Here is a 17884-nt window from a genome sequence, read left to right as displayed (position 1 = left end):
AAAAAATGACAATCAGGGTAAGTTAAAATATTTAATTTAATTTGACTCGTGTTTGCAGACATTCTGCTGTCATTATTACTATATTGTTTGTTTTGATTGCAGTGTTTTTTTTTTTTGTTATTCATAAGAACTTTCTCCATTGGTATCTCTGATACTGTACATTACACAAAATATTTGCTTCATGTTAAATGTATGTTTGTTAATCTTAATTTGTCAAAGAGCACATAAACCTTGCTGAAAGAAGATGGATGATTATGTTGATGTTGCTGTTGTTGGTAATGGATTTAATTGTATTCATAAAAATATTAGCTTTAAACTTTGTATACTTTATATAACCAACATCTGAAAATTCAATATCTTTCAGGTGAAGGACTTGAAAACTTCTGGCAGGTTCTTCTTCATGGAAAGAACTGTGCCGCACAAATACCAAATGAACGATTTGACCTCTCTCAATGGTACGATTCAGATGACAGTAAAGCAGGAAAAACATATACAGAGAAAGCAGCACTTATAGATGGGTAAGAATGGTTTTTCCCTTTTAGCAAATTATCATTATTTCATTATCAGGCTAAAGATGCAAGTGTGGGATTTATTAGTGTAAAGTCACTGGTGTAAAGACAATAGCAATTGTTGCAATTGTTGACTAAAAGGTGTTGTTATAGTTAAAGGGTTTGTTTAAATAAATAAAGATTGTTTATTGTTTTAACGGGATGCGTTTTCATATCTGTGCTGAGCTAATTGCCTCCTCTGTTTGGACTAAACAAAAATCCTTCAAACTGTAAGTAGTGTATTTTATTTTAATACTATTTTGTAACCATAAATTACTTGTTATATCTGTGAGATTTCAATTACATGGGGTCAAGAGGGAAGCCAGAGATCTGATAGCAGTAAATATATATGCACGAGAGCGTATGTGTTAAAAACATGTTGGTATTGTATTGATATTCCGTGCTCATAGTTGGTGGGAGTTTGTGCATTATGTAGCATGCAATTATCTGTTTAAAAAAGTTCAAACGTCGCTGTGTTTGTACAAACTATCTGAAAACGATATGTCTGTGTTCACCTATGATTCATTTTTATGCTTTCTTTAATAGTAACAAATTTTATTGTTGTGCCTGTGAGACTCTTTGGGTGTATGTTACATGAATAAACTCCCACAGTGCTAAAAAGATCATTTGCAAACTGCAGTTTAGCCGCAGCATGTGATTGACTTTTTCAGTCAGATGAGGTAAAACAGGGTGGAAAATGGTCATAAATTACTTAAAGGGATAGTTCACCCAAAAATGAAAATAATGTCTGACTCACCCTCATGTCGTTCCAAACTTGGAAGACCTCCGTTCATCTTCGGAACACAGTTTAAGATGTTTTAGATTTATAATAAAAACAAACATCAATAAAAACATCATCAAAGTAGTCCATGTGACATCAGTGGGTCAGTTAGAATTTGTTGAAGCATCAAAAATACATTTTGGTCCAAAAATAACAAACATTACGACTTTATTCAGCATTGTATTTTCTTTCGGTTCTGTTGTGAACTGGGGGGGGGGGTCGCAGGGTATACCTCACGATACAATTTGATACACAATACATGGCTCACGGTAACAATAGTTTCACGGTTCATAGATTCTCCAATAATCAATGGATTGCTTGCAAATTCTATGCCGATACAAAGAATATTGGTGTTCATTTATAAGTTGTCCCGCTCTCTCTCTCTCTCTCTCTCTCTCTCTCTCTCTCTCTCTCTCTCTCTCTCTCTCTCTCTCTCTCTCTCTCTCTCTCTCTCTCTCTCTCTCTCTCTCTCTCTCTCTCTCTCTCTCTCTCTCTCTCTCTCTCTCTCTCTCTCTCTCATCTGTGCCATGTTTAATGACCCCGCATCTTCTCTTGGTTGAAACTGTGTTTGATTATAAAGTAACACTTTAGTATAGGGACCAATTGTCACTTACATATTGGCTGTTTAGTAGTGCTTATAAAGGACATATTAATGCCTTGTTCTGCATGACCATATTGTACATCCCTTAACCCAATTTAATCCTTAAACCTAACCTCTACAACAACTACCTTATTAGCTATTAAAGGTGCTCTAAGCGAATTGAAGCGTTTTAGACCATAAAACATTTTTTGTTACATACCGGAAACATCTCCTCACTATCTGCTTGCTGCCTGTCCGCTGATCAAACTGTAAAAAAACGCGATCTCTGTAGACAACCCAGGCTTCACAAACGGCAATATCAACAAATGGCCAAACCTAGCAGCACAAAACGAAACAAAGTATTCCAGCCAATAAACGACAAGAAGGATTTGGGGGTGGGGGTTGGGCGCGTTCATGAAAGCACGGAAGGGAGGGGGAGGGGGAGGAGTTAGCTACGCTCTGTCTGTTTGAAAACAGTTCAAACATCAACAGGAAGTGACGTCGCACATTATTCGCTTAGAGCGCCTTTAATAAGCAGGGAGTTTAATGAGGCAAAAGTCATAATTAATAAACAATAAGTGTTCCCCATACCGATTATGAGTTCACACGGGGCTGTGCAGACCATTGGTAGATTACTGAGCGCATTGTGACAAAGCGTGCAAATGAGCGGTAAAAACATGATCGCGCATTCATTTTTCTGTGGGCTCGCAATCTACTCTTCTTAAAACTAAAATAACAACTAGAAAAATTTGCAGGTCGCCCATGTGCGAGTTCAAATGCTCACGCTGTCTTATTTGGGTGCAATCTGAAGTCCTGAGGTAAATGAACAACATATTAGTGATGTGTAACATTTCAAGTACATTAAACATTTTATGCTAATAGCTTTTCGTTGTAAACTGACATATTTAACAACATATAAATGTGTTTTGTATAAACATTTCTAATTTTACCAGCCCATCAATCCTTTAAAAAGATTTTGACTTAAACATGGCTGAGGCATTTATTATTTAACGTGCATCTGCCATCCTATCCTAATTTCTTTCAGCGTTTGTTCATATTTTCCTCAATCCAATAATTCATGTGTTTAGCGCCACCCGAGGAGCAATAAAGTAATGGTGCTGGGAAATCTTTTTAGGGCATCTTATTTATTAATGAATGTATCTATATTTGAAGCCAGCGATCGATTCTCATATTGCCAGAGACAGAAAATCGATACATCACCATATCAATATATATCGTCTGACCCCTATTGTGAACCGTGTGCATGAGACTGAAGTCACGTGACTGCAGTGACGCGACTGACGTACGACACGGCTGACATGTTTAATGCTGCGCCCCAGCTTTTTTTTGTGCACATGATATTCGTTTAAAGTCTGAGGGAGACGCACGCTGCAAGTTTGAAAAAAAACCTTCGCAAATACTGAGGATAACATGTCAGCCGCGTCACTGCAGTCACGTGACTTCAATCTTGTGTACAACAGAACCATAAGAGAAGAAAATGCTAAATAAAGTCATAATTTTTGTTATTTTTGGACCAAAATGTAAGCAAATGTTTCATAGAAATTTGTACCTGCACAACTTATGGTGGTCTTACTGGATTTCATAATAAACATTAACAAGCCAGTCAAAATGGCACACTCCCCCAGGTACACAGGTATACTGAATCAACCCATTCTCATGAAATGCGCATAAATAGCACGCAATTGAAAAGTCGTATACACCAAATTCCAATTTTGCATACATATGATACACCAGTCCTTCTGGTTCACTTATATGGCGCATTTTTTTGTGTCATTTTATTTATCGGTTTCTTATTTGTTTTCTGTTTTTTAAACCATTGTCGCTTGGGTTTGGGGTTAGATTAGGGGTAGGGTTATATAATCTTTGACATAATTCGAATACAGACATTACAGGCCAAAAACGCAGGTTTCACCAGCTTGGGGTTAATAAATAATACAGAAGCTAAATTCCCAACACAATAAATTAATCTAATTAATCTATGTTAAATTATTTTTGTGCAGTTTAAATGAGTTTGACCACAAGTTCTTTGGCATCAATGATGCTGAATCCAAGAACATGGACCCTCAGCACAAACTTTTGCTTCAGTGCACCTACAGAGCACTAGAGGATGCTGGGATACCAATGGAAAAGGCCAGTGGAACAAGAACAGGAGTGTTTATGGGTAATGTATATACAGTAATTATTACATCCGCTATAAAATTTTAACCACCCACAAGACAAGGATGACGTCAAATATTTCTAAAGATTATTATTCCCTGTGTAAAATATTAGGATAATTAATTAGACCCTCTCGATTGAGAAGACCCCCCCCTTAAAAGAGCCACACAGATCCAAAATCGAAAATTACCTTTATTCAGTGTATCTTGTAGCTGTCCATCAATGTAAACAATGTTAAAAGTAGTTGAACCAAAAAGTGCACGATTAATAACGTTGTTGGGTTCTAAAGTAGGAAGTCGACTCTGAATTACTGAAACGAGTCATCATATGTATGGAATCTTCTGCCTGTCTCTATCTATGTAGATACGAACACTTTGCATAATAATCTCCGCCTACAGTCTTGCCTGGGAGAAACGAAAACTCTGACCTGCCCACAGACACTTCAGCTAGTTAGTGTGTAAACAACATTTAAAGAAGACACTGTTTTACAGTTAAGGCAAGTTTGTGTTGTTTTCACTACCAAAGAATGAAGATATGAAGAATCAGTGGTTAAAATTACTTTTTCAAGGAGGGATTTACTAAACGTTTGGCAATGAATGGTTCAGTACCAACTTTATTTGGTATGATTAAGTAAGTATGATTATTACATTATGGGTTTATTTTCCTCAGAGTGTTCCAAAATGTCTAGTTTACTGTAATGTCTTAACAGTACCCTGCTGAAAAAAACAGCATCAAACCAGCATGGACCAGCATGGGAATCATGCTGGTTTAGCTGGTGGTCACCAGCATACCAGCACCAAAACACAACATATGCTGTTATGACCAGCATGGGATGCTGGTGCTAATGCTGGTTTAGCTGCTGCTGATGCTGGTTTAGCTGGTGCTAATGCTGGTTTGATGCTGGTTTAGCTGGTGTTCACTAGCAAACCAGCACCAAAACACAACATATGGTGGTCTTGCTGGTATGCTGTTTTTTTCAGCAGGGTAAGCCGTACTAGCAACGCATGTCACAGTTAAACTACTGTTTACAGATTTGCTATGGCCCGGTTAGCTTAAATACCTGCTTAAATGAGTGTAAAAATGTTAGTGTCTGTCGTCTTTTCTATAACTTGGACTAATGATGAATAGTGTGTATTGATGTCGCTAATGTCTTCTCAGTAAGTCATGTTAGCATTCGGTCAATACATGTTGCACTATTGTTGGACTGTGCGGAGACTGTGTCAGTTGACCAATCAGAGCACAGTGGGTTACCAAAAAGGTGTTGTTTAGGCAGACTGAGTCATTAAACGGCTTCACACGAATCTTTTGGGGATCTCAGAAAAATGGGGTAATACATTTATATTTTGAGAAAATTACAGTGTTTTTTTTACCTTGCATGCATTTAAACCTGTTGTCCAGGACTTATAGGAGCGGTTTCCCGGACTGGTATTAGACTAGTTCTAGACTAAAAGAGCTGTCCAAACTGAAAACAACTTGTACTGACATATCTTAAAATATATCAGTGCCCTTTGTTTTGCCTTAAAATGCACACAAGTAATGTTTTTAGTAAGGCATGTTTGTTAAAACTAGTTATATTTCCTAATTAAACTAAGGCTTAGTCCTGACTAAACCTAATCCCTGTCCGGGAAACCACCCCTTAAACAGTGATAGGAAGCTAAAACTTGCATCTTACTGGCTCTTTAAATAACCTATAGTGTTTCGTTTATGGCACATTCCAGCAAAGACATATTGTAAAAAACGTAGAGGGTGAGACACTTCAGCATCTAAAGAGCATTTGAATGGACAAGAAATTTGTTGAGAAGCTGAAGTGTAGGATGATGTTGTAAAAATTGTATTCAACTTTTTTGACGCACGTGCCAAACTGAAGGTTTAGAATGCTTATATCTTCTGTATGAGAATTTTGTCAGTGTTTTTGACGATACCAGTTTATATTTATTCTCAAGCCTAACATATTTATACCGAAAGGAATTTTATTTAAAATTTTTATTACATAGGGCCTTAAACATGAACAATCTGCTTTCAGGTTTAATGAACAAAGACTTTGAGTTGGCTTCAATCAAAGTCAGTCCAAAACACATCGACCACACCTACAGTACTGGTACAGCTATGAGCATAGCTGCCAACCGCATCTCCTATATATTCAACTTTACTGGTCCCTCACTCTCCATTGACTGTGCCTGCTCCTCTGCACTTGTTGCCCTTCACTTGGCTTGTCAAGCTATAAAACAAGGTAATCTTCAAAATACAGTAAAAGCTTGTGAATAAAATGATTTTTTTTTAACAATTTGGGGGATCAATTGCAATGGACTATTTGCACAACTTCTTCTGCATTCTTTTCAATTCAGCTCAATCATTTCCTGTAACAGGGTTCAGCGTATCTAAATGCAGAGATCATTGATCATGGTATTTATATTTTTTTAGGGCATTCACTTGATTAAAACAATAAATCTGTACTTTTATCAATCTATGCCCGAACACGCCTTTCTCTGTAGGATGCAATTTTTTAAAGAAGAAAGTATAGCGCTCTCTTGATATTGGAGCCCATCGTAACGTTAAGTTTGTGGCTTCTATTTTGAGTTGTTTGGGACGCAATGACACACAGCCCCTTACCATGCCAATCATATTGCTTAAAAATTCCATCGCTTTGCCAGTCAGACATGTAACTGCTGCAAGCATCAGAAGGTTTTTATGAAAACAAATTAAGTTAAATGACTTGCACAACTAAAGTTTTACCTTTTGAACCTTGCTCTATCGCGATTTGCGCTTACATAGTATTCTGCACCCGAGCCCACATCTGCAACTAGATCAGGTTTAACCAAACCATGCCCAGGCCCGGTACGGAGTGATCACACTAGTCAATCAAAACCAGGTTCTGGGGGTAAAACACTTGGGCATAGGTTAGCTTTGGAAATTATGCTCTTAATCACACCATTAGTGATGTGAGACTGAATGTAATGGGTAAATAGCCAAAAGACAGGTGTGTATTATCAATGCCAAGCTAAAAATAACATGTAGTTATGGTATTGCTATTAAGTGTATTTAGTTTAATGTGGGTTCATTAACAGTACATTTTGGTGCTTAGTAAAGGATGATAGTTCAAAGTGTTATTATTAACATTATTCTAACTTTTTTTGGATTGCATGGTTGTGGCTCCTCTCAATAGGTGACTGTGAAATGGCTGTTTGTGGGGGTGTGACTTGTATACTGGAGCCTACAACCTTTGTGGCTCTCTCTAAGGCAAAGATGATCTCCCCCGAAGGCACCAGTAAACCTTTTAGTACCAAAGCAGATGGATATGGAAGAGGTGAAGGCTGTGGTATTGTTCTGCTGAAGCCTTTGAGAAAAGTAAACAAAAGACCGTCTTTGACTGTGGCAAAAAATTATTCTTTTAATTGTCCACTGTATTGATAAACTATGCATGTATGTGGTCTATATTTTGACAGGCTCTCCAAGACCACGATCATATTTGGGGCATCATTAGCAAAACAGCAGTAAATCAAGATGGCCACACTGTTAGTCCAATCACCAAACCATCTATGGTACAGCAGGAGGAGCTACTCAGACAAATCTACTCAACAGACACTGATCTGACTAATGTACAGTACATTGAGGCTCATGGGACAGGGACTCCAGTTGGAGATCCAATAGAGGCAGGTAGTATTTCAAAAGTCATTGCCAAAGCAAGGCCACATAAATCTGGACCACTTCTCATTGGTTCTGTTAAGAGTAACATTGGACACACAGAATCTGCAGCAGGTGTTGCCGGGCTCATAAAGATTCTTTTGATGATGAAGCATGAAACCTTTGTACCATCAGTGTTCTACTCAGAAGAAAACTCCAGTATAGACACAAAATCTCTCAATCTAAGAATCCCCACTACAACAGAGAAATGGATCAGTAGTCATAATGCTGTGAGAACTGCTGGAGTCAATAACTTTGGGTTCGGTGGAACAAATGCACATGCAATTATCAGACAGTATGTTCAGTCAAAAAAACCAAGAACTCGGATCAGTAAAACACATCAGTTCTTTGTGCTCTCTGCAGCCTCAGAAAAGTCCATGAAAAATGTAATTGAAGACACCACAAAGCAGATTAGTGCTGGGACAATAACAGATTTACAAGCTTTACTGTACACATCTGCTTGTAGAAGAAGTCACTTGAAACACAAGCACAGGAAAGTATTTCAGACATCATCTTTGACAGACCTGAAAGCGACACTTCCTGCTGCTCTACAGAAAAAGCTTGAACCATCAAAGACAGACTCCAAGTTAGTTTTTGTGTTTTGTGGAAATGGTGTAACTTACCCTGGTATGTGCAGACACCTTCTACACAAGGAGTCTGTTTTCAGGGAAGTCATCATGAAGATTGAAACTCTAATGCAAAACTATACAAATTTCAACCTAGTAGAAAAGTTGGAAAGTGAATCTGATGATTTATCTGACCCAAGTGTTGTACAGCCTCTCCTGTTTGCTATACAAGTTGCTCTTGCCAGCCTTCTGAAGCACTGGGGCGTCAGTCCTGATGTTGTTCTTGGGCACTCCATTGGAGAGGTCGCTGCAGCTCATTGTTCTGGTTTGTTGTCACTTGAAGATGCAGTAAAGATCATCCACTATCGCAGTTTATTGCAAAGCACTGTGACAGGAGGAAAGATGCTGGCTGTCAGTAATATGGCTGTGTCTGAAATCTTGAAAGTCCTTCCATCTTATTCAGGAAAGGTTTGTCTGGCTGCTTACAACAGTCCACAGTCATGCACTCTCTCAGGAGATGCAGATGATATTGACAAATTGCATCGAAATTTAAGCAACTCAGCCAGAGGAAAAGATCTTTTCCTTCACATTCTGAATGTACCTGCCGCATATCATAGCCACAAGATGGATCCTATTGTATCCAGAGTTAAAGAGAATATAGGCATATTACAGGGACACAATCTGGTGGCAGAATTGTTCTCAACTGTGACAGGTGAAAGTTTGTGCTCCTCAGATTTTACTACTGGTGAATATTGGGCGAGAAATATCAGAGAACCAGTTGCATTTGAACAAGCGGTTAGGTCAGCAGTGAAAAACAAGAGGAATGTGATCTTTGTTGAGATTGGCCCAAGAAGATCTTTGCAGAGGTACATCACAGAGACTCTGGGAAATGACATCACGGTGCTTGCATCAGTGCAGCCAGAAAAAGATCATGAGACGGCCCTTGCTACTATATCCAAACTGTTTGAGCATGGAGTGAACGTGGACTGGGAAATGTTCTACAAAGGTTTCGAGACCGAACCAATTCCTTACCCACGATATCAGTTTGATAATGTGAAGAAAGATGTGTTTTCTTCCGAATTACAGTTGGTTGGTCCTACCAGCAATCACCCAGTAATTACACAACACAGTGCAGACAGTTCTGTGTTTAGCTGTGATTTATCATCTGACTCAGTAGCTTTCCTCCAAGACCACAAGCATAATGGTGTTGCCATCCTCCCAGGAGCATTTTATGCCGAGTTGGGTCTAGCAGCTTTCATGGTATATGCAAAACCAAAGGTTCCACTAAGTTCTCTGCAGCTTAGCATCACATTCCAGAACCCATTTGTATTCACTCAGAATGCTCCAGACATGAAAGTACAGATGGATCACTCGGATAATTTAGCAGAGAACATGTGCAATTTCAATATACAGTCTACTTCTTCAGTCTATGCATCTGGCACAGTAGAGGTAAAACCAAACAGGGTACCTCAAGAACAATTTATTTCCTTGGACACCGTCTTCAAAAGATGCACAACGATGATGAGTACTAAAGAGCTCTACAAGTATCTTAGTAATGTTGGTTTTGAATATGGCTCTGTCTTCAGAAATGAGACCGATGTCTATTGTGGGGAAGAATTTACCGAGTGCTTATCTGTTTTGAAGATTTCAAAGGAGATGTTGCCCCATCTACATGACTATTACATTCATCCTGTCATCTTGGATTACATGCTGCAGCTTTCTATAGGAACTGTTATACAAAAGCTCTCACCAAGACCTCAGTTCCCTGTTCAAATAGGTACATTGACTGTATTTGAACCACTGCAAGAGGAGATGTTTGTGTATTTGAAAGCAGTACACATGGAAGAAGATGGTTTTGAAATTTGTGGCTGCCTAACTAACAAACAGGGTAAGGTTTTGGTTGAGCTCAGGCATGTGCGAATCAGAATGCTAGGTAGTCACTATAGGGTAGTTGAAGAATATTTCTACCACAACAGCTTAAGCACCATCTCTGAAGATGCCACATTGAATACATCAATCAAGGCTCTGGTCTTTAGTGATGAATTAGGAATTTCTAAAGGTTTGCAACAGTACTTGCACCCATCATCTAAATATGTAAGTTTCTCACAAAGCAAAACACTCCTTGAATGTGGACTTGAACCTGTTTTGTTAAAATTGAAAATTTCAAGTATAAAGAAAACCTTCCAGGACATTTTGTTTATTTGGGGTGATGCAGATCTAACCTCTTGCAAATCAGAGATTATCTTGGACAGCATGGCAACGTGTTGTGAGATTTTCAGAAGGATAGTTGCATATCTAAAAGAAGTTCATTTTCCAGGTGCTATCAGAGTAATAACCCATAGGTCTTCTGAGAGCCTAGTGGACCACATCAGTCTTGGGTTTGTGTTGCTGGGCATGACAAGAGCATGTGCAGCTGAGCTGTCAGAACTCTCCTTTCAGCTGATTGACATGGACTCTGTCTCCTCTAAAGACATCAGAGCATTGGTTCAGGTCCTCAGTTCATACCCTTGTAACAAATATCCAGAGCTAGTGGTGCAGGATGGTAAGATTATGAAACCTGAAATCACCCGCACACCATTGCCAAATACGGAAAGCCCTAAACAAAGCATTCATATGTTGAATAACGAAACCTGTTTCTTGCAAACATCTGATCCATATGAAATGAGAAATATATTAGCTACTCCAGATGATAATTCGATTGAACCAATATCTGAAAAAAACATTAAAGTTCAGCTCAGTAAAATTTGTGTGCATTCATCTGACTACTTTCCGGTCAGCACCTCTGACTTCACTTATGGCCAGACAATGTATTGGAACGAGCACATGACTCAAAACCATAAGCTTTTAGCTTTAGATTTCAGTGGGGTTGTCACAGCTGTGGGAAAGGATGTCAGGAAACTGAAGGTTGGTGACAATATTGTGTGTTGTTATCCTGTTGCTGCAAGCTCCAGAGTTATTCTCCCAGAAGTTGTTTGCTACAAAACAAAAAAACTTTCATTCCTAAAGGACAACCCCTGTGTCTCTTTTATGGTACTGGCTTGGGAGCTCTTGCACAAGGTTTTACCCAAAGCCAAACAAAGGAAACTGGGAATTTTCTCACCTGTTCCTGACTCATCTCTGATAAAGGTGTTAACAGCTACTGCACAAAGATCAGGTTGGGATGTCAAAGTAAGCACAGAGGCAGATCACCTTGCACGTGATTTCAACAAGGTTAATGCAGCTGTCCTTATTCCTCCATATAATAAGGAGATAATTGAAACAGTTAACAATGTCACTGTCATCAAAGATGTTGTTCTTGTTTATGACAACCAGCCAAATTTACCACCAGATCCAAAAACTTTCGGAGGTTCAAATAAAGTCCACATTCATTATCTCTTCATGTCCCAAATAATGCAACAATGCTCTTTGGAGGTACAGATGCCACGAATCTACCACTGGCTGAAATCTATGCATTTGGACAAAAAGTCCTTGGCTTTAGACACAACAATATTTCAAAAAGTGAAATCTCAAGACATTGATATTCTGTCTGTAAAAGAATCTGAGTCATACTTCACACGCCAGATTCTGCCCATTATAACACTGAATAATGATGCTAAGAACAAGCTGTCAGACATTCCAGTGTTGCCCAAACAAAGTCTTTTCCAGAAAGGATCTGTCTATATTGTCACAGGTGGCCTTACAGGGCTGGGATTAGAGACAGTAAAGTTCATTGCTAAGAAAGGAGGAGGGACCATTGTCATTTTCTCTAGGGGTAGTCCAAACCCTCAGCTTCAGCAAGAGATACAGAATGTCAGTGATCATTACGGTTCTGTCATTAAGTGTCTACAGTGTGATGTTTCCCTATCAAAGCAAGTTCAACAAGCTATTGTTCATATTGGAAAACTTTTTCCATCCAGTCCAATCAAAGGAGTCTTTCACAGTGCAGTTGTCCTCCATGATGGGCTCATTGAAAGTCTTGACAAATCTCTTTATGAGAAAGTTATGAGACCAAAAGTGAACGGAGTGATTAACCTTCACCATGCTACTAAACACTGCGATCTGGATTACTTTGTGTGCTATTCCTCCATCTCTGCCTTTATTGGTAATGCATCACAGACAAACTATGCAGCTGCTAATACATTCCTGGACTCTTTCTGCCAGTACCGCAGAAACATTGGACTTCCAGGACAGTCAATCAATTGGGGGGGTTTGAATCTTGGCCTTCTGTTGAACAAAGATCATTTCAAAAGATTTCTAGAGGCAAAGGGAATCATGCTTATGGAAGTCCCAGAAATTCTTGAAAGTCTTGAACAGAGCCTCACGATCAACAAACCTCAACAAGTTATATGCAAGTTCAACTTTAAAAACAACTGGAATAATGTCCTCAGTCAAAACAAGTCTTTGAATGCACGGTTATCCAGACTAGTAGAGGAAGAGGTGAGGAAGGCCAGAATGACCTTATCCAGATCTGAGCGCACCATTACATCACCACGTGAATATATAATGTCAATGATCAGTGAAACGACTGCCGTTGAGATGGATGAGCTAAATGATGATGTTCATCTTGTCGATTTAGGAATTGATTCAATGTTAGCCATGACTCTTCAAAATCATCTCTTTATTGATAAAGCTGTTAATGTCCCTCTGGTCACTCTACTGGATCCAAATAGTACACTGTCAACTCTCATCAAAATCCTGGAAAGAAATGGTATAGAAGAACATCAGGGTAAAGAAGAGAGCACATCCTTTTAATTTATTTTAATTACTACGTATCCACGGACCCTGAATCCTTTAGTTATTTAACACAGGATTGGTTCCACTAGTCAGGTCTGAATTACAGCTGTACAATTATCCTTCAAGTGTAGTGCAAAATATATAAACTGTTTAGTGCAGACAAATAATAAAAAACAATACAATTATGCTATTTTAATAAAATCAGCCCTTGCATCTACCACTAGGCTATTAGTGGTATGCTATGTACATTGCAAATTGTTTGCTGAACAATGCTTAAAATACTTTGATTAATTACAATAACTGTTACCCTTTAATAATATTTGATTTGATATACTTTGTCCAGACTGTTTAATGTGGATTTTGAATGAATTTATCAACCTGATGATATTAACATGAAAATTCAATTGATCTTATATATATGTAGCCAACATGAGCCTCAGTGCCATAATAATGGTAATACTGGTGGCATTGGAAAAGTTGTTACTTGATCATGTTTTAGTTGAACGCTACAGAAAGCTGCATTGTCATGATATTGCTTTAATTTAATAATGTTCTTCACAAGCCATCTTAATAAAAGACACATTTCTGTCAATTGTTTCCCAATAGAAGCCTCTTTTTCAAATATTTATGTACAATTTATATCAAAGCAGTCAACAAACTTTTATATACAAAGCTATTTCTTCAATCAAACACACAATAGAAGTAAAAACCTAATATTGTACACATTTTCACACCATAGTTACATTCATGCTTGTATACAATAAAAAATACATTGTGAACAGAATTGGGTAACACTTTACATTAAGGTTTATTAGTTAACCTTTTGTTAACTTACCTAACATGAACAAACCATGAGCAATACATTTGATACAGTATTTGTTAATCTTCACAGTCCATTAACTAACCTTAACAAGATTTTAATAAAGTATTAGTAATTGTTAAATTACATTAACAAAGATTAATAAATGCTTTATAAGTGCAGTTCATTATTAGTTCATATTAACTAATGTAGTTAACTAATGTTAACAAATAATCCTGTAAGGGTGGATTCATTACAGTGGTTCAGTCTGTAGGAATGCCGAAATGACTGAGAAATGTAAAAGCAAGATGATGATTTCTTGTCAATCAATCACCCTTCTGCAACTTATACCAACGACGGAAATAAGTGCAGTTATGATAGCAAAATATGTGGGTGAGCATTGCTAAAATATAAATATATTGTATTGCAATATGTAGCGTTTAAGTATTAGCCTCAAATCAAAACTAAGCAACAGTTTTGTAAAATAAATGGTTTAATAACAGTACTGACCGTAAAGACCTCGGCTTCACCCACGTCCCGCCTCTTTACCCATTTTCGGATATCCGCGAGTGATGTGTGATGACGCGTGGCCAAGACGGCGACGGCAGGCGACGCCAATTTCAAGCTTCATAAACGATGTTCAGAAATCAATGGGTGATGTCACGGACACTACGTCCATCTTTTTTTACAGTCTATGGTACGCACACTAACTCAATATACACTTGAACTTAAAATAAATGAAGCATTGATGACTCTCTTTGCAACGCAATATGTTTCCCACATGCTGCACCTACATTTTTTTTTCTTTAGACTAGTTTCTTAAATTTGTCGTGTGACGCTCTGATGACGTTTCGCATTCTGATTGGTCTAAGTCAATTTAGGACTTTTGAGCCTTTTGTACAGCCGCCCCTAAATTCAAGGTTAAATTCGCTAATTTTAAAAGGTATGCATCCTGTCATAAATTATCCTAAGGCTGAAAGCAGGATGAGTTGAGCTACAGCTTGTGTGTAAGTCCTATTTTTAACTGTAACATTGGCTGCTCGTTCTCTGCCATCTGAGCCTGGGAACACCTGAGTGACCTTTTCCACTGGCCACAGGGCACAAGGTAGTTGGGAATCAACAATCATAACCACATTACCAATCACAAATGATCTGTAAGCAGCTGGCTGTGATGCAAACTCCGTCGAATCAACATCTCTGACTCTTGGTAAACCACCTGAGGTAAAGAGGTATCTCATTATCCAATGAGGAAGCTGTTCAGTGTAGTTGGATTAATGCCAGCCAGTGTTGGGAAGTTACTTTTAAAAACTAGTGTTTGCTCGTTACTCGTTACTTTTTTAAAAAGTAATCCGTTACTTTACTTACTCGTAACTTTTACGTTACTTTTATTTGGCTTGATTTTGGGCAGAACCAAATATCTGTTCCCAAATGTGTATGCCTACATAAAATTATACCAAGGAGGACATAACAGGTATTTCTTTTGTGCTCTTTATTAAATATATAAAAAAACAGTATCAATAAGCTCCTTAGGAACAACATGGTAACCCCAAAACGGGTCATATGCCTTAAAATAAAACAGGTATTTCTTCTGTGCTCTTTATTATAAAAAACAGTATCAATAAGCTCCTAAGGAACAACATGGTAACCTCAAAACGGGTCATATGTCTCAAAATAAAACGTGCATGCCTCATCTAAATCCAACAGAAAAAATAATAACTTAAAAATGGCTATTTAAAATAGCATAATACAGCTTAGAGGCAAATACATTCTAGCCAAAATAAAATCAAGCACAACTTAAAGCATGACTAGCCTCAGAATTAAAAAGGCTATGTTAACAGAATATGCGGCCCAACTTCATAATATGATGGGTGGATAGAAAAGAGGAGCTTGAGTTGTCTGCAGGCAACCTATTCCACATCCAACTCAATAAAGTGGTCAAAATCATGTCTGCCCACTCCATTTGTCTCCCAATACATTGCGCAAATTTATGATCTTAGCCTATATGCTTTACACTTTATTCAAATAAAATAGCCTGTATATATTTCATCTATTTAAACATATATATGAAACTAAATCGTTTTTTTATGACTATGAGGATACAACACGTAGGCCTATAGTTAACTTTCAAACCTGTACAATTACACCCGGTAGGTCTGCTGTCATCTTTGACAGTCCATTTTGGAGTGCGAGCGTCCTTGACATCAGGGTCTCCAGGGTTGGTAGAAGACTACCATAGTAGCAGTTATCTTCGCCCTGCAAGATATCCAGTGCTACTGTCATCAGTTTCAAAACACTGCAGTATTCCTTTAGGAATAGATGTTCGCGCTCTGTCGGGCCTCTGATGTCCAGTCTAGTACAAAGCGTATTCAAATCTTGGGCCGGGATGTCACTGATAAGGGACAAGGCATCGTGGAAGGAATTCCACCTTGTGGATGTAGGCACGATAATTTTTTTCCCACAGATTTCATCGACAATCTCAGAGGCTACGATAGAACGGCTTGCCTTTATCCAAAAAGCAGCACACTTCGCCGTTGCACTCCTGTACACAGATTTTGAGTCGGTGTTTGATGACAGCCATTTATCGATGTCATTGCACGAGATCAAATTGAGCGTATGCGAAGCACATCTAAAATGAGGAGGAAGAGAAAACTGTCCTTCTGTAGTCCCAAGCAACTCTTCCACATCTGTGAAAACTACACCTTGCTCGACTTGCTCTTCATCCTCATCATCGTCAGGCTCAGTGGGTGCATACATTTTAAAAGCTTTAACAAAATTTGACCCGTTGTCTGTAACGGTGGCGGTGATCCCATGTGAAAGGCCAAACGCTGAGTGAATCTGTTCCATTTCGGAGCCTATGACATCATATGTATGCCTGCCCTTTATTCTTTTGCATGCGATGGCAGCTTTCTCACGGTTTAAGTTGCGAGGGTTAATCCAGTGCACAGTGATTCCCAGAAAGCTTCGGTTATGGCTACTCCATATATCCGCAGTGGTGGAAACATACTGCAAACTCTCGAACGTTTTCTTTAATTCAATCTCCATTTTTAGATAACATTCGTCCAGATAGCCCGTGAAAGTTCTACGATCTGACCATGGGCGCCTGTCTCCGGTTATAGGTATTTTGCTAAGTATCTTTCTGAAAGTGGGAGATTCGACAGTATTGATGGGCAACATTTCATCGACGATGAACGAAGCGACAAGTTTGTCCAACTCTTGTTTAGTAATCTCCTGGCGGTGAAAATTAAGTTTTAGCTGCTTATTTGGGGTTGGACTCGACATATCGTCATTTCCCCGCCGGGATCTTGAGCGACAAGCTTCACGTTAGCATGTTTTCCTTTCAAATGCTTGGTGAGGTTAGCAGTTGAGTTGACGGCAGTGGACAAAAGTTTCTCACCAGGACACAGGGTACACCTTACACTAACATTTCTCCCCTTAGTTTCAACGAGTTTAAAGTAGTGAGAATACCTCCATGCTTCAAAAGTTAGCATCGGCTGCTTCTTGCTTGCCATGATTGTTTTGCAGACTGCCACCAGCCTCTGTCACGTACAGTGTGGAGCTTGTGTGACTATCGCGCATGCGCAAGCGCGCAGATGCCGCGCTGCTGTCAAATCTAACCATTTGAAAAGTAACGTTGCGCCAAATTGATAAATTAACTACATTTCGTTACCAAATTTTCAGGTAGTAGCTCGTTACACTACTTTTTACCCAAAAAAGTAGTTACATTGCTACAACACTGATGTCAGCTATATCAGAGGAGGTATATCCATGGGTTTAGAATTAAGGATAACTTCCACCTCCATCAGGACTGTTCTCAGCACCCCTTCTGTGACAGTCTGCACCCTGATGGTCACTCTAAGAGCCAATTTGATCGAGCGAACCTCCTCTCTCAGCAACTGCTGAAGTGCTGTGCACCAGGTGGGTTTCAAATAATCTGTTGGCTGACGAGGTGACTTTTTAATTGATTCTGTAGGGCATCAAAGGATTTGCTTAATTCACTTTCCCATAGAAACATAATGGAATGTTAAGGTGTTTGTTGGC

General features: G+C 38.7%; 1 protein-coding gene across 1 annotated transcript; it reads left to right on the top strand.

Moving 5' to 3' along the window:
- The first annotated feature begins 244 nt into the window (after nt 1-244).
- LOC135728290 (phthioceranic/hydroxyphthioceranic acid synthase-like) lies at nt 245-13065 on the top strand. The gene is made up of 6 exons (XM_073811497.1): nt 245-282; nt 348-518; nt 3931-4091; nt 6111-6317; nt 7251-7432; nt 7531-13065. Exons 1-6 carry the CDS (start codon nt 245-247, stop codon nt 13063-13065), a joined length of 6294 nt encoding a protein of 2097 aa, XP_073667598.1.
- The last annotated feature ends 4819 nt before the right edge of the window (nt 13066-17884 follow it).

The sequence above is a fragment of the Paramisgurnus dabryanus genome, chromosome 13 (genome assembly GCF_030506205.2).
Source record: "Paramisgurnus dabryanus chromosome 13, PD_genome_1.1, whole genome shotgun sequence".
Lineage (NCBI taxonomy): Eukaryota > Metazoa > Chordata > Actinopteri > Cypriniformes > Cobitidae > Paramisgurnus > Paramisgurnus dabryanus.
The sequence above is the reverse complement of the archived record's forward strand: the minus strand, read 5'-3'. Positions and strand labels throughout refer to the sequence as shown.

Excerpts from the sequence above, each read along its gene's own strand:
- LOC135728290 (XM_073811497.1), top strand. The coding sequence starts at position 245 with ATGGATGATTATGTTGATGTTGCTGTTGTTGGTAATGG. Across the intron at positions 519-3,930 it reads AAAGCAGCACTTATAGATGG|TTTAAATGAGTTTGACCACA; the intron begins GTAAGAATGGTT and ends ATTTTTGTGCAG. Across the intron at positions 6,318-7,250 it reads TTGTCAAGCTATAAAACAAG|GTGACTGTGAAATGGCTGTT; the intron begins GTAATCTTCAAA and ends TCCTCTCAATAG.